This window comes from Thamnophis sirtalis, unplaced genomic scaffold, assembly GCF_051295495.1.
Source record: "Thamnophis sirtalis isolate CommonGarterSnake01/CBP01778 unplaced genomic scaffold, rThaSir2_p1.2 scaffold_9, whole genome shotgun sequence".
Lineage (NCBI taxonomy): Eukaryota > Metazoa > Chordata > Lepidosauria > Squamata > Natricidae > Thamnophis > Thamnophis sirtalis.
Window position 1 is genome coordinate 64,192,886 of NW_028261389.1, and position 21,882 is coordinate 64,214,767.

General features: G+C 36.3%; 2 protein-coding genes across 3 annotated transcripts in view; one reads left to right on the forward strand and one right to left on the reverse strand.

Annotated features, from left to right (window-relative positions):
* The window catches only part of ALG12 (ALG12 alpha-1,6-mannosyltransferase), a 28,338-nt gene extending 22,028 nt beyond the window's left edge, over positions 1-6,310 (forward strand). The window contains exon 10 of the mRNA XM_087722156.1: positions 5,100-6,310. Coding sequence (XP_087578282.1) covers positions 5,100-5,337 — 238 coding nt within the window. The 3' untranslated portion in view covers positions 5,338-6,310. The remainder of the gene's footprint in view (positions 1-5,099) is intronic.
* Positions 6,311-7,765: 1,455 nt separating this feature from the next.
* On the reverse strand, positions 7,766-19,910 carry ZBED4 (zinc finger BED-type containing 4). 2 transcript variants are annotated; one of them, XM_014072165.2, is made up of 3 exons: positions 19,574-19,910; positions 13,879-13,976; positions 7,766-12,851 (listed from the first exon to the last, which is right to left on the reverse strand). In XM_014072165.2, the coding sequence occupies exon 3, from the start codon at positions 12,591-12,593 to the stop codon at positions 9,108-9,110; it is 3,486 nt and encodes a 1,161-aa protein (XP_013927640.1). In that variant the 5' UTR covers positions 12,594-12,851; positions 13,879-13,976; positions 19,574-19,910; the 3' UTR covers positions 7,766-9,107. The 2 variants fall into 2 exon arrangements, with proteins under 2 accessions (XP_013927640.1, XP_013927641.1); XM_014072166.2 differs by lacking the exon at positions 19,574-19,910 and adding an exon at positions 17,939-18,729.
* Positions 19,911-21,882: the final 1,972 nt, after the last annotated feature.

Genomic DNA, 21,882 nt, shown 5'->3' on the forward strand with positions numbered 1-21,882 from the left:
CATGGTGATTAAATGCAACTCCAGAGGGAGCTTGAAAGGAGTTTATAAGGCCTTTTCTTACATGCCAGTTATGACAGCAAGGGCATTTTCATAAGGGTTTTCCATATAGATTCTAATGACTGGTCCTGCTTCTCAATGTTAATACCAACAATATTTGCCTTATAAGTAATAGGCCATATTTTGGCCTGGGTACTACATGACCAAGATTGCTGGGAGAAATATCAACCTCAGATATGCCGATGATACCATTCTAATGGCAGAAAGTGAAGAGGAACTTCACCTCTTGACGCAGGTGAAGGAGAGTGCAAAAGTTGGGTTGAAACTCAACATTAAGAAAACTAAGACCATAGCATACAACCCTCTCAATTCCTGGCAAATAGATGGGGAAGAAATAGAGGTAGTGACAGATTTTATTTTCCTGGGCTCCAAGATCATTGCAGATGGGGACTGCAGCCAAGAAATTAAAAGGCGGTTGCTGCTGAGGAGGAAAGCTATGGCAAATCTAGACAGCATACTAAAAAGCAGAGACATCACCCTGCCAATAAAAGTGTGTATAGTCAAGGCTATGGTTTTCCCAGTTGCAATGTATGGCTGTGAAAGTTGAACCATAAGAAAGGCTGAGCGCCAAAGAATGGAGGTCTTTGAACTATGGTGCTGGAGAAGACTCCTGTGAGTCCATTGGACTGCAAGGCAGTCAAACTGGTCAGTCCTACAGGAGATCAACCCAGAGCCTGAAGATTAAACTCAAGTACTTTGGCCACCTAATGAGAAGGAAGGACTCACTGGAAAAGAGCCTAATGCTGGGAAAGATTGAGGGCAAAAGAAGGGATGACAGAATGAGGTGCCTGGATGGAGTCACTGAAGCAGTTGGCATGAGCTTAAATGGAGTCTGGGGGATAGTAGAGGGCAGGAAGGCCTGGAGGAACGTTGTCCATGGGGCCGCGATGGGTTGGTCATGATTTTGCAACTAACAGCAACAACTACTACCACATGACCTCCATAATTTGCACAGGTTTGCAGCCTTCTGGCAACATTTCCCATTAGTTATTACTAAGTTTCTGGATGATTTTCCATGCTAATTTATGCAAGTTATTTCATAGAACTTAGGATGCCCAAATTTGACTCATTTGGGGAAGGATCAGAGCTGGGTCATGAACCGTACTTGTGTAAATTTTCTCAGTAGATGTAACACCTGCAATTCCAGTTGGCATTACTTGATCTATAGGGGAAATGTAGCCTCATCCGCAAAGGGTTTGAATCTCAGCCATTCAGTTTACATTTAACCAATCACATCTTTGCTTTACCTGGATTTAATTTCAATTTTGGTCGTTTCAGTCTGTTAATTAACTTAGGTAACAAGAGTTGGTTGATAAGTAGTAGTAGAAACAATATCATCAACATATCCCTGGAACCCTACACCAAAGCTCCAAATGACCTTTTCTAATCATTTTATGTAGCTATTGAAGACCATAACAGATAACACTCTTTGAGACCCTAGTCTCTTTCTGCAGAAAGGACTAGAACCACTGCAAAGACAGTGCAGAATAATCCCATTGTTGAGAGAATCTGGGAGAACCACTAGGGCAGTATGATTTAGTTTTTGTTGTGGATCAAACACTAAGGTGTTTATAACAGTCTCAATTCAATTTCTTGGCTGAAAGTTTGATTGAAATGCATGTATTTTGTAGGTCAAGATAAAGTTTTGTTGTTAAGAGAGGATTTTTGTTTTGTTCTTTTGGTGCCTTCGAGTCAGTGTTGACTCCTGGAAACAGCAATCCTTGCTGTTTCTTGGCAAGATTTTTTGGGGAAATGGTGCCATGTCCTCCTTCCAGGTAGGCTACACTCCATGCCTGATTTGAGGGAGAACCATTCTTTTATGCATGTTCATTTAAGACTTGATGATCAAAATAAATTCATTGGAACCTTCTGATCTTTAATTCTCTTGCACAACAAAGCCTTAAGAAAATTACAGACATTTTATTGCCTTGCTTTGAAGATGGTCTGCAGTAGGCTTGACATAAAAATTGAGTCTGGCCAAGATTGATGTTCTTAGCATTATAAGCTTTGATTTGGGATGAAAGGATTTATTCAGGTCAGGAATGTTAGAATAATATTTAAGAGAATCTGTATTCTAATAACAGCTTAGTCAAAGGGAAGCACTGCCTGAAGCATTGGCCAGTTGTTTAGTTTCATCCAGCAGTTAGCACAAAGTTCTTGTTTCAATTAAAAGGTAAAGCTGACATATCAACCTGGTTACTAATATGAAATTCTAGAGGAGGAATTTTTTTCTAGATGGAAAAGAGCCTCTTTAAACTATACTCTTAAGGCCACATTTGCACAACATGTTAAACCACTCCGGCTAGTTAATGTGAATGCATATACTAAGTTCTTACCTTAATAATTACATCAGGTTAATTGAAATGCACCACTTCTCTGTTGTTAATTGTAATACAAAAACACAGGATAGTCACCATGTCTGATTAATAGTACTCAGAATGTTAAAGCATGGCCATTTGTTGGTTTGTAGATGCTTTTGCACCACACCTTTATCTACTCTAATTTATGTAAATGTATAGTTCTTTTTAGTAGGAAGTATGACTTTTGAAGATGGAATGTCGATCACTTCTGGTTCACGGGGAACCCCTGGTTTATTAGTTGAGTGCAGATTTTAGTTAGTGTTAATGAGGAATGATGCTCATCCATGTTTGCCTAATCACAGGGAGTCATCCACCAAAGCTGAGCTGTGAATGGAACAGGGGAAATGAGATACAGCATGTGTTCTCTAGTTTAATGCAGTGTACAAATTGTATGCCATTTATATGCATGCTCCAGGGACTTGGAGATGCCATGTTATTTTCATTGCATATGTTCTTCAGTGAGACTGGAAGTTGGCAGACAAGAATTTGGCAATCTGGTAGTTCTTGAGCTCATAAATATTAAAAGGGAAAGATGGATGGGAGCAGAACACAAATACCAAGCAAGACTGAAGGCATTAATTGGTATGATTAACTGGAGCCAGCCAGTCAGGCTCTCCTATTAGCTCCTCCAGTCTCTGTCCTCTTTCCACAAGTACTATTCTCTTCCATCCTCTTCACTGTTGAAGGATGCTGAGATAGTCAGTGCATGAAGACGGAATAATTTTCCTCCCACTCAAATTATCTTGCCAGTGAAGCCGAAAGACAGACAGGCACTGAAGGCCTGTAACAGGAGCTTTGTTAGAATGAAAATGTGAGATTCATTCTGGAAATTTATACCAGAATTGATTGAAGAATCAGTTGGCTTGCAAAATTCTTATGGAAACAAATGGTAGTGGTGACTAATAGATATTTAAATGTTTAGACACCACTCAAAACCCAAGTGCATGGGCTCATTCCATATTTCCTTTTTGCCAAATTCATCAGCTCTGGGCAGTTGATGCCAAACGCCAGTGATGTGCTTTCTAAGTTGAGTACAATTCACAAATTGCTTACTTTTATTTTATGTGTTCATAGAGAACTAAGTCCATTGGATTATATCATTTACTTACAAAGTAAGATATAAATTATATTATAAACTATATTACATAAAGTATAATATCATGTATAAATACATAAAGTATAATATATTTAGATTATATACTATATCATATAAAGTAAGATATAAATTATATTCTAAAGCAAATGACATTCTAGGTTGCCTTAACACAGGGATAGAATCAAGGTCACGTGAAGTATTAGTTCCATTTTATAAAGCCTGAGACTATACTTGGAATACTACATCAAGTGTTGGTCACCATATTATAAAAAAGATCTTGAAACTCTGGAAAGGGTGCAGAAAAAAGCAACAACATGGTTAGGGGACTGGAGGCTAAAACATGAACAGTTACAGGAATTAAATATGTCTAGTGAAAATAAGTTATAGGGGTAACATGATAGCAGTGTCCCAATATTTGAAAAGCTGCCACAAGGAAAAGGACATCAACTTTTATTTTCTAAAGTACCAGAAGGCAAGACAAGAAACAATGAATGGAAACCAATTAAGGAAAAAAGCAACCTAGAAACAAGGAAAAATTTCCTCACACTAAGAACAATTAACCAGTGGAATGGCTTACCTTCAGAAGTTATGGGTGCTCCATCACTGGAGGCTTTTAAGAAAAGATTGGATAGCCACTTACCTAGAATGGTATAGGGTGTCCTGCTTGATCATGAGGTTGGACTAGAAGACCTCCAAGGCCCCTTCCAACCTTTATTCTGTTGAGATAAACACTTATTGGAGCTTTTGCTCATAAAAGGAGATTTGTCTAAATTAGGGAGTTGCATTGTACTGAGAAGTTGAATTTTCAATCACTTTCCTTAGCCTACTGTTGCCGAGACCCACATTTATCAGTCAATATTTGTTGGCAATCTGAAGGTCACAAAGGAATAGGCCCTAGGAAGTGGTTGGAGGCAGCTTGTAAGTAGCCATCCCTGATCTAAATAATTTGCTGGACAAAAACTCCCAAAATCTATTCAATGGCTGTATTGCCTGTAGGAGTTCGGAACTTGTTTCAAATAACAGAGAACTTAGAAGGTAACACAAGAGACACACTTTTTTTATCTAAATTTCCTCCGGCCATTACTAGTCTTCCCCATAGCTACAATTGGAGATAGCTCTGTACCATTCTACAGACCTGTTTTACTTTTTTCTATAGCATTCCATTACCTATAGTATTGTTGCTTTTTTGTGGCTAATAAATGATTCTGAACTGTCAAATTCTTAAACCAACTATTTCTGTGCCCATTCTGTTCTGTATAACATTTTACAACTTGTGTTCCAACAGCGATGGAACTACTGTAAGTACAGCTTTCATACTGTACGTACTGCCTTCCCTTCTGTTTTCTGCCATGGTTGACGTGATCCTATATTAAAAAATCAGGTTCTTTAACAAAGTAATCTACCATCCAGTTACCAAATGTCCTTTTAAGAATCCTCCCTGCTCTGTGTAATTATTCCCTGCTTCATGGTTGTTTCCTATATTGTTTTCACAATGATCCTTTATCTTGCTTGGCCACAACATAAGTCTCTTGAATGAAGTATGGTTCAAGTCCTTACTTTACCTTACACTGTTCATTCTCTTACAGATATGACAAAAGGGAAGACCTCAAACCGGGCGACCCACTTATGTTCTCATATACACATGTACTTATGGAGATGAATTCAACTCAACTGTCACATTACAAGACAACTCACAAAGTCCTTGCGCATATTCCTGGCACCAGTGGAATTGGATTGAATTTTACTGCACTGCCTCCTATTACTTTAAATTTGAAATCCAAACTAGTATTGTTGGAAAAGCTCCCCATTTCTTTTGGAAAATAAATTTTAACAAGTTTGAAATAGTTTTTGCTAGTGTTATGTTGCACTAATTAAAACCTTGACATGCCAATGAAAGATCAATACTATTTGATCCTATTCATTTCACTTACGTGAAAAACTTCCATATAGTATATACTGCATATAATGCCAACTACATTTCAATGCAAAGTACATACATTCAAGACATATTTTCATATAATTACATAGGAAGCATACTAAATAGTTGTTTTTATGTAACACTATTATGTGTGTGGTTTAATGTTTTCACATTGTTTTCTACCATGTGGAAAAATAGCATAATGTGCTATTTTGGGCCACAGTATAAAATGTTTATGTTGTCAATAAGCAACAAAAATCTTATACACCTAAACATGAATGTTATTTGGATGAACAAAATCTGGAAATAAATGGATTGCTATTTGTTTTTATCTGTTGGGCAGTTTTGCTGACAGTATTTGCATATAAGACAAGGCCCATTTTGTCATCCTGATAACATTTCTTAATCAGGTTTTGTCAGTTATCAGCGATCTAGTAAACATAAAACAGAGTTATGGGAAAGTCAAGCTGGCCTTAAAAGTGTTAAGAGACAGCCAAGCATAAATCAAGAAAAATAATACTGGATGTCAAAAAAAATGTAATTTGTTTTAATTTCGTACAGGTTTTTAAGTGGTAACTTCTAAATAAATATAGAGCTAGATTATTTAAGTCAGCTATACTGATTGTTCTCAGTGTCCAGATGAGGCAATGGGTTAGAAAGTATAATTGTGGGATGATCCACAACTTGTAATTGAAAATATGCAAGAAAATATCTTACATAACTCTTAAAATCATTCATTTTTAATCAGTGTACCTTGGCACAGTAGAGTGCAAATTGACTTAGATGCAAGAAATACCATCCTGTAAAACTGGTTTAACTACGCTGATGTGTTCTCTTGTATGCTATTGTACAACTTTCATAAATTTTGTTGTTCTTTTACATCAAAGAAAACGACGTCTTCCTTGATGCACAACTTATCTATTCACAGAAGCTGCTATTATTCAGAAGGGAGACATTAACTTCTCACAAAAGCCTATGTTTAAAACCTGCAAAACTTATTGGGTAGTCTTGTTTTGTGCAACAGGCCCTGCTAAAAGTCAGTTCTTTAAAATACCGCTTGGTTGTTCTGGAAGAAAGTACTACCCTTTCTGTAATTTCCTCCAGGCAGTTATTTAATGTGAATTCTGGGGTTCCTGATGTCTTATATGTATAATCAACTATGGTATAGTCTTGTGGCACCTTAAAAACAAATACATGTTCATTATGAAGGCTACTGCAAAAAAACATCCACAGAAGTGGATGGATTATAATAAATGGATTGCCATTCTGTAAAATAACACAAAATTGGGGGGTTTTTGGAAGAGAAAACCAGCATATTTCTATGATAATTATGGTCATAGCATAGTTAAAACTGGTACTCAAAGAAATTATACCCGTGAAATGTTAAATAAATGACTAGATATAGGGAATCTATCTTCTAGAATTATAATCTATCTTCTAGAATTATATTTTAGGCCTTAAATGTCACCTTAAGGCATATGAAATAAATTGATGTTTATTTCCTATTACTGAAAATTATTTTTAGCCAGGAGTGTTAAAACCATAAGGTTCGATGCAGTATTCTGACCCCAATTTAAGATTAATGTTTCAGAATATTTAGTTGCCTACACTAGTTGAAGTATGTGAAAGTATTGTTTTCTTTATTATTACATTTGAGCTGTGAAGAGTTAGCTGAACTCTATCAGAGCAACCCAACATATCTTGTTACAAAGAATGAACTATTTGTGGCCATGAGTGCTTGTTACTCAATAGCTTTCGACATTTTCAGTTTTCTTTTAACCAGCCAAAATGTGAAACAGTGTAGCAAATGTAATTTCATTTGTTAATTAACCATGTGTGACCCACTCATTATATAAATAAGCACATGCATTCTATTAACCTATATCCACACATTTGTGGCTACCACTTTTTGTACCGAATTGCTGTCAAGTTCATACCACTTTCAGTGTCATCACCCCACTGCTGCCCACAATTCTGACAATTTTAACATGGTCTGGTTTTATCGTAAATTCATTAGAGAAATATATATAGTTACATCGAGTAAGATTTATTGTATGTGGTCACTTTTTTAAAAAAGCCCAATATTGTTCTTGTTGAAAATATTTCAATTATATTTGGGCCATACTGCATCATTACATCAGGCATCTCACTGTATGGGAGACAGAAATACTACAAGGAAATGTTTGATTGAAAGAACTGTAGAAACCTGCCTTCTAATTCTTATTCAAAAAGTTATATCCAGATTATGCCCATACACTCCAGAATCACTGAGTCCCCCATTGTATTCTAAGGGGAGGAGGGGAGAATGGCTGATGTAGACTCATTCTCTAAAAATTGCAAATAAGATGTTTAATTTCAGAAACTGAATCCATCATTTATAAATACACCAAAACATAATAAATGCAAAAATTAGCCAGAGGTACAGTACAGTATTTTAACAAAACTACATCTCTCCTAAAAGCTGTAGTTAATTTCCCAAAGAATTTTATCAATGCATTGGAGGGATGAGGAGAGCGGGGAAAATATTATTTTAAAATATGGACAGCAAATGCAAATGCTGGCTATTCTCACCTGCTGTCTGAGGATTATTAAAATTTTACAATATCCTACTTTGCTGATAGACACTATCAATTACGGTCAGTTCTACTATATAACATTCTATGCAGGACTCCTGTCTATGGGCTGTGCAAATGCTTCAGGTGCATGTGAAGTGCCTGTGCATGCAAGGACAATCGGATGCAAGTCCTGCGTATTCTGAAGCACCTTTTCCAAAGTATTTGCACAATCTTAGAAAGGATATTCACTGAAAATCAACTTCGAGTAACAGAAATAATGGAAGAATACCATATATAATTTTCAGTTACATGGGAAACCTTAACTACATTTCCCCAAGAAGTAATGTTTAATTCATTCAATTGTAAAAGACTTGGCATGATGCCTTTTCTTTATATTTTTATCTTTCAATGCACTGCATTAAATAACAAACATTAATTGGAAAATTTTGAAAATAAACACCCCAAAACCTTATAAATACTCAAGCTCTAATTCAGTTACAGTGTAAAAAAAACCTGAATAAAGACCATGAATGGCAAATTTATAGATTACTGTATAACTGGTGTTTCTTAATAATTCTAAGTTTAGTCAAATACTAATTCAACCGCCATCTTTAGTACATACATAGTTGAACATAAGCACATTAAGCCTGCAGTTAAAACCTGCTAAATAAGAAGATGGCTTCATTTCCACCTTTATATACAGTTTTTTTTCTGCAATTAAAGCAATGTTCAGCTAATATACAGTACCTGGTTTCTGTTTTACATAATTCAATAAAAAGCTACATAATAGAAGTTTTTACATCCGTTTTGCCATTCTATTCAAAATGTTTTAAAATTTCATTTACAATATTCAATCAAAAGCTACATTTTTGTAATAGTTGGGACGAAGACAAGGCTAAATCTAATAGGATTTTTTTTAAAAAAAGAAAATGTATATACACTATATCTGGCCTGAAGGACTACTGATAAGGCACATGTAGACATAGAACTGAAAAATATAAGTTTCAAACAAGAGGCATTGATTAGCTGTCATACATGACCCCTAAATGGAGCAATTAAGTTACATATATAGTAATTATCCAGTGAACAACAAGTTTAGACTGGCAGCCTGTTCATTAATTTCAATACTGGAAGTATATCAAAGGAAGATTTACTTTCAAAAATATAAGTTTTTCAAAGTGTTCCATTGTTAGTCTTGATTGACTAAAGCTGATGCTTTCATTGGATGTACTGAATAATCTCTCTGATGGAACGATGCTTGGAGGACAACCTAGGAAACGAACAGCCAATTTTGACAATACTGGCCAAGAGGATTTCTTAAAATTCCAGTAAGTGAGGGGATCATAGTTATGCTCAAGCACTTCTTCTTCCAGATATAAAAGCACCATTTCCTGTGGCAACTTAGTCTTTTCTTTTGGAGGTTTTGCTTTTGTCATATCTTCCATTAGTGACCAAAGACTATTGTTCCCGTAAGAGATTTTAGATGATGAACCTTTACCACAACCATTGGAAACTGGTTTATCATCATCTGAGGTAGCATTTAGTATTTCTAGCTCCCTGATTAAGTCCTGTTTATACTGTTCTGCTTCTTCTTCTGTGAATAAGGAGGTCTTATAACGAGGGTCTAAAAGTGTAGCAAAAATGTATCTTGGATCATGGAGTATGGAGGATAATCTACTCACCATAGCTTCTTTTAAGGACTTTAGCATAGTATCTATGCCCATTGTTTCCTCAAACAGTAGTTCTATTTTCCGGTTTAGAATATGAATCATTGGAATTACTTGGCTTAAAGTGGACATATGTGTACTCATCTCTCTACTTGCAACTTCAAACGGTTTGAGTGCATGACAGACAGACTGCATCACTTCCCACTGATCACAGCTTATTAATTCCCTGAAACTACACTCTATAGACATTTCATCAATAGCTCTTTTCTGTTCAATTAGCCTTTCAAGCATATGAAATGATGTATTCCATTTTGATGGGACATCTTGGATTAGCTGATGCTGTGGCAAATGATATTCTTTCTGCAACTCTGCCAATTTCTCTTTTGCTTTTGATGAGCGATGGACACGTTCACATATCTTTCTGGCAATGCTAAGTAGGTTCTGAACCATCCTCTGGCTTTTAATAGCTTCATTCACTATGAGATTCAGTGTGTGACAGAAGCATTGCACACTTGAATGTTCCCCTTCATTTAAAGTTTTTCCTATTGTCTGATTATCTGTAACAGTAATCCCAATCTGTAGTCCAATTGAGGTTATCCAGGTTTCCCACCAATATTCTAGTTGCTTCTGAATGCTGATACCATTATAGTCACAATCAATCTGTGAAACATTTAATAAAGCTGAACAATGGTAATCTTCACACTGAGGCCGAACTCGTGACCCAAATGTTACCCAGTGAGCTGTGAGGGTTAGATATTCCCGAGTTTGATTGCTCATCCATATTCCAGAGGTAAAGTGGACTACACCACTTTCAACTTCTTTAAGATGTGAAACAATTATTTCTTTCACACTATCATACATATCAGGGATCGCAGTATGAGAAAAATAAGATGGTGAAGGCAATGAATACTGAGGTTGCAAGTATTCAAGCAATCTATTAAAACCAATATTATCTACAAAAGAATATGGCTGAAGATCAAGTGCAATCATTTCAGCGACAAGACTTGTAATTTTTTTGGCAACAGGATGCGTGTCAGAAAACTTGTCAGTGGTTTCATCAAAAGATGAAGATCCCAAAAGATCTGTACTCAGAGGTACATGATTATTTGTAGAAGAGGACAATACTGGCTCTGAGGCATCTGGTTTTAGGACATGATTATGAAACCGTTGTAAATGTCTTAAAAGGCAACTGGTACCCAAATTGGTTGGCTTTTTCCCTCGACTTATTGTACGTCCACAGTGCATACATATTACTTTAGTTGAATCTGCAGAACAAATTGAAAAATGGTTCCACAGTTTTGAGGTCTTTTTGCTACTAACAGGAAATATGACTTGAGTTTCATTAGTAACCATTGTGGGCAAGTCAGTCAGTTTTGAAGCTGAACGTTCTGCAGAAGCCAAGGTAGCATAAGGAGAATTTGCTAAACTGACATCTATAAAGTTCTTTTGGATTCCTATAATTTCAGGATGCCGCCTGTATAAGTGTTTTGTCAAATAACTTGTGCCTAAATCACCTTTTTTCCCATGGTTTAATATACAGCTGCAGTGTCTACATATAACTTTTAGTTTATCCCCTGGAGACAAAGAAAAATGATTCCATACTTCAGCTTTCAGCTTTCGCATTATGCGTTTATTCTGATGAAAAACAGAGCCATGCTCCAATAACAATCGGCTTTTTTCAGGAGAAGAAACTAAAGACGCTTCCCCTATATCTTCGGATGATGAAAACAATGAGGAATCCTCCATCAGAGTATCTCCCAAAGGAAGATTGGAATTATTTTCTTCAGCTATTCTGTCTGGAGAAGAGCAAACAGATGTTGGTTCTTTAGCTAATTTTCCAGATGATACAGAACTTGGGTCTCCATCTGAAGCTAATAAAGGTGGTAATAAAGTTGGAGGAGCAGAGTACAGAGGGGGTATGGTCGAACCTCCTCCGTTCTCCTGTAGAACAATAGAACGATGAGCTCTCCACATGTGGCGTATTAAGCAGCTCGTTCCAAGATCTTTTCCATTCTTTCCTCTGCTGAATTCATTCATACAGTGAATGCAGACAGCTTTTGAGTTATCCAGAGGAGATAAATAAAAATGTTTCCATACAGCAGATCGTCTCCTTGAGCCAGATGTAGTCTTAGGAATTTGAACAGTTTTCTCTGCTATATTGTCCATTTCTTCATATTGACTGTTGGGCACATGTAGTGACAACCCAACACCAGCTTCTTCTTTAATGTTCTTTTCAGTATGTGACAAATCTGAAGGTATTTCTTCAATAGAAACTATAGGAACAGATTCCTCAATAATTTGATCTGGGGATGGAATCTTAGAACAAGTTTTCTTAATCAATTTTATAGGAGTTAGCACGTGAGTTAAATCTCCAGTATCTGCAGGCTGAGGTGGCAATAGTAATGTAGGAGATGAAGAAAAGGAAGATATAGCTGGTATATTTCCATTTTCCTGAATGAGTACAGTTGGATGAGCTCTCCTCACATGCCTCATTAGACAACTTGTGCTTAAGTCTTTCTCATTTTTACCTCTGCTAAATTCTTTCATACAGTACATACATATTGCTTTGGTACTGTCTCTAGGAGATATAAAGAAGTGGTTCCAAGCAGGGGACTTTTTTCGGGAGCTTATGTTTCTATTTGAAAGAAGACTCTGTGTTACAGCTTCCATTGCTACATCATAGAGAGTACTGCTATATTGGGAAAAAAGAGAACCATAATCATCCTCATTCTCTGCAGAGATGAATTTGTCTGAGTTGTTACGGACGAAATTTTTTTCTCTGTCATCCTGTTCATCACTGCTATCAATCTTTTCAGTTTTTATATCTATCGTTTCTAAAATACAATTACTATCATCTTCTGGTTCCACTTTTAAATTGTTGATTTTATCCATCATTAAATTATCGCTGATTTGTGGAGACTCTGCTATATTTGTATCCATGAGCTCAGTTATTTCTGCTGTGTATTCATATCTTAATGAAGATTTGGAATTCAAATTAAATTCATTTTAAACCATGTAAAAAGATAAAGGTAAAACAAAAGGTTGTGTTTTAGGCCCTGTTGTCTGACTCCCAGGATATTTAGATTTCCAGATTATATATCATTCTTTATAGTGCTGGATCTATATCCATTGTGTTGCAGGGTGGGAAGTCAAGAAGTAGTTGAGTATACATTCAGTTCTACCATCTGCTCCTATCATCTAGAAATAACAGAAATAAAGAAAGTTAAATGTCATACTTCCAAGTTTGATTTATTCCCTTAATAAGTACTAATCTGCTTATTTCTTTAGTTTTAAGCTAAAGGAAAATAAATAGCAACATTTTTTGAGACAAAATACTGGTATAATTTTAAAAAAACCTACACTGTAGTTATTTGCATCCACTGTCATTCATGGTGAGAATTCAAAGATCTAGTTTAGATTTTTCATGGGCAATTAAGAGTTCTATATTTATGAAAACATTATTTGGCCTTAATGTTTGAATCTTGTAAATTTTTATAAAGGCCTGTCCTTATGGGATGATTTGGAAATTGCATTCAGAATGGTTTTCTATATCTATTTCTACATTCAACCACTAGATTACACATAAAAATATATGTTAGCTATATAAAACACAAATCACTCTGAATGTTGAACATATATTCAACAAATATAATAATAAGAATATGTTTATCACAGGCCCAAACTATCAGTAGCTGTTGATTTTGTAGAAAGGAAAGAGGAAATAGGAGGGACTATTGCAATGCTTGTTTGACTGAGATTTATTATTATTATTATTATTTTTCTCTTCCCAATCCCCTTCAGCAAAATCCAAACAAGAATACATGATATTTTCTGGTGGGCTGGATCCAAACCTTTGTGTAAATGTGTTTTTAAACCTCAATACAGACAAGGAACTGTGTACTAAGTTTACCTGACATGAAGCAAGCAGAGAGGTTATATTTCAGTTCCTACCTTCATCAATTTAGCTCCTGCCATCAGTAATCCCTATATTTTGCTAATGGTCTATTTATTATCTTTAGTTTCCAAAATGCTGACTTTGATGTAACACATTATGGATCAAAGATAAAAAGTGAAAAAGATATGCTTTCTTCTCAAGTAAGAGATTAAGGAACAAATAAAGCTGCAAAATACAGCTAGCTGAAATAAATTAGAGGAATTTACCTCTCATTATGACTTGTAAATGTTTTACTCTATTCAACAATGCTTATCATATTATTTCACCCACCTCGTAGGTTTCATCCATCTAATTAGACCTCATATGAACTAGAAGACAAAGTAATTTTCACACTTTACTGAAAAAAGAGATCAGCATTTTCTTCAAACCTGCAAAAAGACAAATAGCATTTACGTTACTATTTTTTCATGTCTCTTTATTACTACCCTTTGTAGAAAAAGCTTTTGATGGAGGCATCTCTCACTAGGCAATAATGATTTAGCCGTTTCAGATGTAATGGTAACCATCTTCTTTAAATGCTAGAATATCAGACTCCCTTTTTCACTTTCTGAACCCTATGGTTATTTAATTATGAAAATATCAATTTGCAATTTGATAACCTTGATTGTAAAAACATGTACAGCTTATAATCCTCCAAATCTGGACAACAAAGAAATTGTGCTTAAAAATGCTACAATTAAAATCTCCATTCATGCATTCTGTGTAGGGAAAAAACACACACAACAAAATACTGGATTCTCATCACAAGTAATGATTTATTGCAATTCTAAAGGTGGCCTACATATTACTAATTAGCAATTTGAATATAAAACTGAGTAATTACATTTGAGTCAAAAAAGGAGCTCAATGTTCTACCTATCTATCATGGTAGAACATTTAAGAAACTTCTAATAAAGGCTGACTTACAAGAAACTGATTTCTTATGATACTGGAACAATTAAAATTCTCTAAGCATTTTGTCAAGCTACTAAAGTCAAAAACAGCATTGTTACAACAGTTGTTTATTCAAGACTATATTCTGATTTGGGCCAATTTTAAAAGGATAGTTTTAATCAGTTTCCCTATGCACCTGTGTTAGCAGAGTCTTGATGTTTTGATCAAATTATACTGGGAATTACATCATCCATTCTATTTCTGAAACCAATATAAAATGCCAGACTTGTTCTTTTAATATTTTTATTAACCAAGATATATTATCCTTCCTGCTGTGAATCAATTGCCCATTTAATTTATGGAATATCATGATGCAAAATAACCTGTAATATACTAGCCAAAGCATTTATTGTAGCATATTCTTATTCTCAATTATAACTGCTTGGTTCATGTACCAAGATTTTCTTCTGACTTTGGTAATTTTCTTTTCTGAATAGGGTGTCTAATGATGTTATGGCTTTATAGTCTGTATGAGAGACTACAATAGGAATAATAATAATAATAACAACAACTAAAGGTAACAGTAATTATTATTTCAAGTGAAAAGATATGTAATAGATGAAAACAGTATTGGAAGAATACTTATATAGCAAATAATTTATCCTAGTCTTCATTATACACCTGAATAAGGGAGCAATAAAAATATTTTAACATAAAACTGCTAAACACATTTTAAGAAACTTTAAACAAGGTATTTCCTCTTGCTATCTAGCCATATTTTTCATAGGAGAAAAATACAACTTTTATGCAATTATTTCACTTTAGATTTTGGGCTTCAAAATACAGATACTCAAAAATCATAGCTTTTCTTGTTTTTCATTGCTATGCTAAAATTCCTATAGCTACATTCAGATAAGTCATGGTTCATTATAAAAGGATACAGAGTTTCTGCACTCTAGGACCTAAGGTCATAAATTTAGAGTTTCAGATTTTCTATTTTTTAAATTAATGATAGCTTGTTATATTTTCCAAATCTGACGAGCTGTTTCCAGTCTTACGCATTTTTTGAATTAAACCCAACTTTTAATGTTTTATCTATGTCAGGTCTGTCAAACTGGCGGACCTGCAGGCCAAATGTGTCACATGCAGGCCACACCCACCCTGGCTCCGCAAAGATGAAAAAGTTGTGATACGTTACGATACGTGAGTTTGACACACATGATCTATGTGTATAACTTGCTACATTTATATCCTATAGCAAGAGCTCAAGGTGATAAAAATGTTTAAAAATGGTAAAAGGTTTGAGTTTTGAAAGTTTGACCTATGATATTTAAATAAAAGGTTCAGGTATTTTTGTCATTTTTGCATTAGTAGAGAAGAAAAACATATGAGCTCAGAGCTAATATTATATATGGCTTTTACCACTACCTTATAGTAATTTAAGATAATTAAGAAGTAAATGCATTCATTAGCTTAATATAAATTTCAATATACCAAATATTTTAGAGTACCGGTATACAAAGTTATTATCCATTTTTGCAAAAATATACAAAGAATAAAAAGTTCATCTGCAAATTAAATCCATTATGGTAGTTGTATTGACCATAGATGCAAAAGAGATATGTAACTGGGAAATTATTTTCTTAGAACAGTTGCATTAGTTGTTTCTGAAGTTGGTTTAAAAATACTGTATGTGTAAAAACAAAGTTACAGATTTATTTTCTGAATTAATATTTACCTTTTTCAATAACTCCCCCCTTTTTAAAATAAGACAATTTAGGCAGTTTCTCTATATAGGTAGTCCTTGATTTACAACCACAATTGAGCCCAACACTCATGTTGCTAAGTAAGGTATTTGTTAAGTGTGTTTTGCCCCATTTTACAAACTTTCTTGCCACATTTAAGTGAATCACTGCAGTTATTAAGTTAGTACCACAGTTGTTAATTGAATCTGGCTTCCCCACTGACTTTGCTTGTTAGAAGTTTGCAAAAGGTGCATGATCCTGGGATATTGCAACTATCATAAATATGAATCAGTTGCCAAGCGTCTGAATTCTGATCACATGACCATGGGGATGCAGCAACGGTCATAAGTGTAAAAAATGGTCATGTCACTTTTTCCAGTGTCACTGTAACTTTGAACGGTCACTAAATGAACTATTTATTGCAGAGCTACCATCTAAAACTTGTCTAGAGAATGCAAGGATACTTCTTCTAATTGAAGATCTAGAAACAACTGGAAGATGCAAATGATGGAACAAGAAAAAATAGAATGACAAAAATGAAATATAGTATAACAATGAAGTGCAAAAATGAATACTTTCTATACATTAAATACTAAAGAGTGTAGTCTTTGGTAAACATAGACGTAACTTTTCCTTGACTGAAGTAGTTCACATTCTACAATATACACAGTCATCTTCAGATTGTAATTGCATGTTATTAGTTGTTTGTGTAAAGAGTCCCCCAGATTCTCACAGCTGATCTTTTTTTAGTCATAAATTGAATGTGTTAATCATTATTAACTGTTATCAATTTTACTAATATTAGTTAACAAGAATAACTATGTCTTAACATTCTTCAATGAATGTTATAATTTAGTCAGGATGGTAAAAGATCTGATATTTTCAACATTTTTTAAAGCGTTTACTTTCCGGAAAGGATTCTAAGGTATGCCAGTAATAAAAAAAAAACCTATGAAGAAAATATTGAATTTCAATTCTTTGTTATTTTTATTTCTAAAATAAATTCTAATTCAATTAAAATTATGCAAAGCTGGCTACAATCCTAGGTTAGATTGTCTACAAAAAAGCTTTGTTGAGCAAGACAATATATTTTTCTGAGCAAATATGACAAAAGAATTGATGTATTTGTGACAAATCTTATTTACCACAATTCAGGTTGTAATCAAGTGTGGGTATACATGTATATGGAAGTTTTATTGATTACATTGCCTATGTCCAGGAAGATGTGGCTAGGATATATTAGTAGCAGTTACCTCCTTTTTTCAAGACTGAGATCATGGAGTATGTAATTTTGTTACATACTCTATGATCTCTTTCTTTGTGCAAGTTCAGTAACAAGTTTTTCTCTCCTACTATTTTCCCTTTTCTAAATGTTTACCCATCCCTCTAAAGTAGCAGTTTTTAGATTTTAACACAGAAAAAAATCACATTTCATTCATCCTAAATTGTAAACCTTGAAAAATAAAAAAAATGTCTGCTTAAACAGTTAAGTAAGATATTTATACTGGAACCTTAAGGAAAAATTTGTCCCACAAATAAACTATTTTTCCTCCCAGTAAAATCTCAACCATTTTTTAAAATTCTTACAGATGTACTTTTTTCACATTTATGCTGTTACAATGATTCAAAAGTCATGGAAGATTATTTCAATATATGATTACTGTGGTAAGATTATTATATGCACATAGATGGAAACATTAGGTACTACCCACCATGGAGTTAGGGTTGTTGACAGAACTTGCTGAATGGCCAAACTGACTTCTTTGATTAAAGAAATGCCATTTTTGATATTCATCAATGACTAGAAACTGCTTACAGATTTTTTGTAAGGGAAAAAATGGTTTTGTAAGCGTGACATCTTCTGGGGTATTTGGGAAGAGCTACATCAAAGCATTGGGTCTTATATCTTTCAATGATCCATCTCTTATTTGCTCAGTGGCATCAATAATCCTCTGACAGATTTCTAACAACCTATTCTCAAAGTTCTCAATCATCAAATATTTTTTCACAAACTTTACATGGGAAGCATTGCAACCGAAAATGCAACTGGATCGAATTTAGAGATTTACTTTTTATGTATAGAATCAGACTGGTTACTAATACTCCAATCTGTCTGTGCTTTCAGAATGACTTTGGCCACAAGGTTTCCTACATGAACACTTTCCTCCACCTGAAAAGAGGCCATTTTTAGGACTACAGAGACACAAATAGTGCTATGTAAACACTGGATGGAAAAAAGGGAAACTTATTATTATTATTATTCATAATAAGTGCAGCAGCGTCCCTACGGTCCCTTTCCTAATATTGCCTTGTATTCGTATTCATTTCATGTAGACATAATCATGTTTATATCTGTTATCTAATTCACGCTTGACAAAATAAAATAAAATAATCAATAGAAATAAGGCCCCAAAAAGTCCTTCCCCTCTCATCTGAACTACTCAAAAGAAGATTTTTCAGTCAGGGTCAGGGAAGTCCTCATTCAACTTCGGTCCAGGAAAGAGGAGCTGGGCTGATTTTAAAAGACAAGACAGATCCCCCACCCCAGCCAAGCCTCCCCACCCCACCCCAGCCTCCCCACCTTGCACGCCAAGGGTCCCCCTTGAGTTGTTGACAAAGGACGAAGCGGGGGGGGGGGAGGTGCAGTGTCGCTCCACCCAGCATGGCTCAACAACACCCTCGTTTCCCCCCAGCAGCCATATGGCCACGGATGGGCCACGAAGTCTGTCAGAAAAAGAGAGCGAGGGAGCCAAAGGACGACGACAAAAAAGAAAGAAAGAAAAGGATGAAGCCTCGCTTGAAGGGAGGGAAACAGGCAAGGCCAAAGGAAGCGCCCCTGCTCTAAACGGACGGTTTGTATAAAGTGCGTGGATCTCTGGGGGGACGGGGACAAAACGAAGGCGAGACAAAGCCGGGCGCTAGTTCTGCACCCTTGTAAAAGAAAAGTGCGGCCTTCCCAAAGGGAAGGGGGTGGGCGGGGGGGGGTGAGGTAGACAGGAGACGGCAGGAAGATACCGGCGGCGGATCTTTGGAAGGGACCCACGGGAATCCCTCCCGACCGAGGCTCCGTCCCTGCCCTCAAACAATAAAGGCCGGCGCACGCCCGCGAGGGAGCAAGGCACCCGGGCCGGCGTTGGTTCCTGAGCCCGGCCGACTCCAATTCCACGGCGACCCTCCCGGGCTGGGATGACGAAAGAGCTCCGTCCCCAGCGGAAGGATTTCAGCGTCCCTGCCACGGCGGTGGCGGAAAGGAGTTTCGGCGGTTGCCCGGCGGGCGGGGGGAGAGCAGGAGACGGGCACCGCGCGTACACCGTCTTCCCTCCCGGGCGGGTCTTTGCTTTTCTCACCTTATTTTTCGCAGCGCCTCCCGCTCTACCTGCCGGCGCCGAAGAGGTTAACAGGAAGGTTCCAGGATCCCCGTCTCATTCATTTCCTCACTTGCTTTGTCTCCCGCTACCGCGACACTGAACTCCGACTCCCCCGGCTTGGACGCCCCGGCTCGTACTACGCATGTGCAGGGCTCGGGGCAGTAGAGCGGCAGCGATAGCGGCAAGGGAAGGCGGAGCCAAGGACATGGCACGCAAATCCGAGCGGCAAGCCCAGACGGCGAGAGAGGCGTCGCGACCTCCGTTGGACGGGGTGAAAGGCGTGACGCGCACGCGATCTTCCATCGGCGCAGCGGTGCGCGTCACGGGACCGTCGCGTGCTGTCGTCATGGGTTGGTTGGGAGGGGGGAGGGGCAGCCAAAAGGGAAGAGCGGGGCGACAAAATGGTTGCCGTTGGGGAAGCGGGAGCGAATGGGTGAGACGAGTTGGTGATTCGGAGACCTGAGTGCGTCAACCGAAGTTGCGAGCGATGGATCCCTTATTCAGATATGGATGCTGAATGGACCGCTGCCGTTTCCTCTTCAGAAAAAAAAAGGATGCACAAAATCATCTCCGATAGGGAGCAGACGTTTGTTTCTAAAACTGGTGGAAAACCTTACTTCGTAGGCGCGTCTCAACAACTGCTCTCTCTGTATAATACCTTAGATTTCGGCGCCTGGGCATATTGTTTTCATGGGCCGGATGTCATATTCTGCTTTCTTTAAGGTGGGGGTGTTGCAGAAAATGACAGGACTTGGACGTCTCGGGATCAAGTTGTTTATTGGCAGCCAGGTTCAGAAAAGTAGTCAAAGGCTTGCATGCAACTTCTGAACAACCCTTATCATCGAAGCACGCATTCTTCTCAAAAGCAGCTTAACAGGGAAACACTTAACCCATTTCTTATTGGTTATCTTGAGAAAAAAGCCTTATAAGTAGTTATTGTCTTACTTCTCCTTTTGTCTTGGGCCACAGGTACTGACTACGTGGCTCTGTAAGAACTTTTACTGGACTCTGTAGTTTTGGGCTTTTGACATTTCCTGTTTTTGTATGTTTTACAAGCAGGCTTTTTCTCTTCCTTCTGCCACGTCTCATTTTTATATTTTAATTCACATTTTATCCTGCTTTAGAGGGAGAGAGATGAGGTTTTAATAACCACTGAAAATACCTATTTTGCCCCTTTGTATCACCAGGCTGTCGATGCAAAAAAGGAGAGAAAAAATAGCATAACTGGAATTAATGCAAGGATTGTGTTGTGTTTTGTACTTAGTAATTGATAAAATTCATTCCATGCTTGACATCAAGCTGATCTTTAATACACAAGAGTGTTTAAAAGACTAAGTACTTAGTAAGGTTAGTAAATAACGCTGGTATATCGGAATTTGCTTCCAAACTGTCCAGGTCTATCTTTTAATTTTAGAAAAATCAGGAGTTTCAGCATGGCCAGTGTATTTGTAAATACTTCTAAATGATGTTTGTATTTAAAGCACAATCGTTCACAAAGTTTCAAAAGCTACTTATTTATGCAAATGTCAATTCTGTGGGACCAAAAAGCTTTAATTTCCTTTCCAGTCATTTTATTTGCATATAAATCAAATTCATAAGTTATATAAGGATACTGCCCTAACATTAGTAATGTAAACTGGATGTGGAAGAGTATGGATAGAGCGAAATGGGGGGGGGGGAATTGCAAATGCAAACAAAAGCTTCATCCTAATTCTGTCTACTATTAAATGTCTTCTGAGCCCCTCAAATATTTAACACACATTTCTTTTTACTAGCTTTCATTTTGTAGCATGAAGTAGGGATATATATTTTATCCTTAAACTTTTTGGTTTCCAGAGATATTGAGTAGCTTATAGTTATAGTATTTATATAAAGAAATAATTCATTTATAAAATGCATGTGTTTAAACCAGTCTTATGTACCTGTAACTGAGAAAATACCATTAAATTAATATTTATTAAATGTATATTTCTATACATAATTAAGATCTCGGAATATATTTAGTTTTTACCTTATGACCATTACCTTGGGTACAGAGATGTAATATTTATATATTTTATTGTTAGGTGTTTTTTTTTAATTCCACAGCTATGTATTTTTCATGAAGAGACATGTATGTTGACTAAATATACAGAATTCCATCACATTAGATTGAACCATGCAATTATCAGATTACTGCTTCGTTGACTCCCAGACATTTGTCTCTTCAGCATTTGAAGGATTCTGTATTAAGAGTATGCCGAATATAACCATTATGATCCGTTAAAAAGAATATTCAAAAGCTTTTC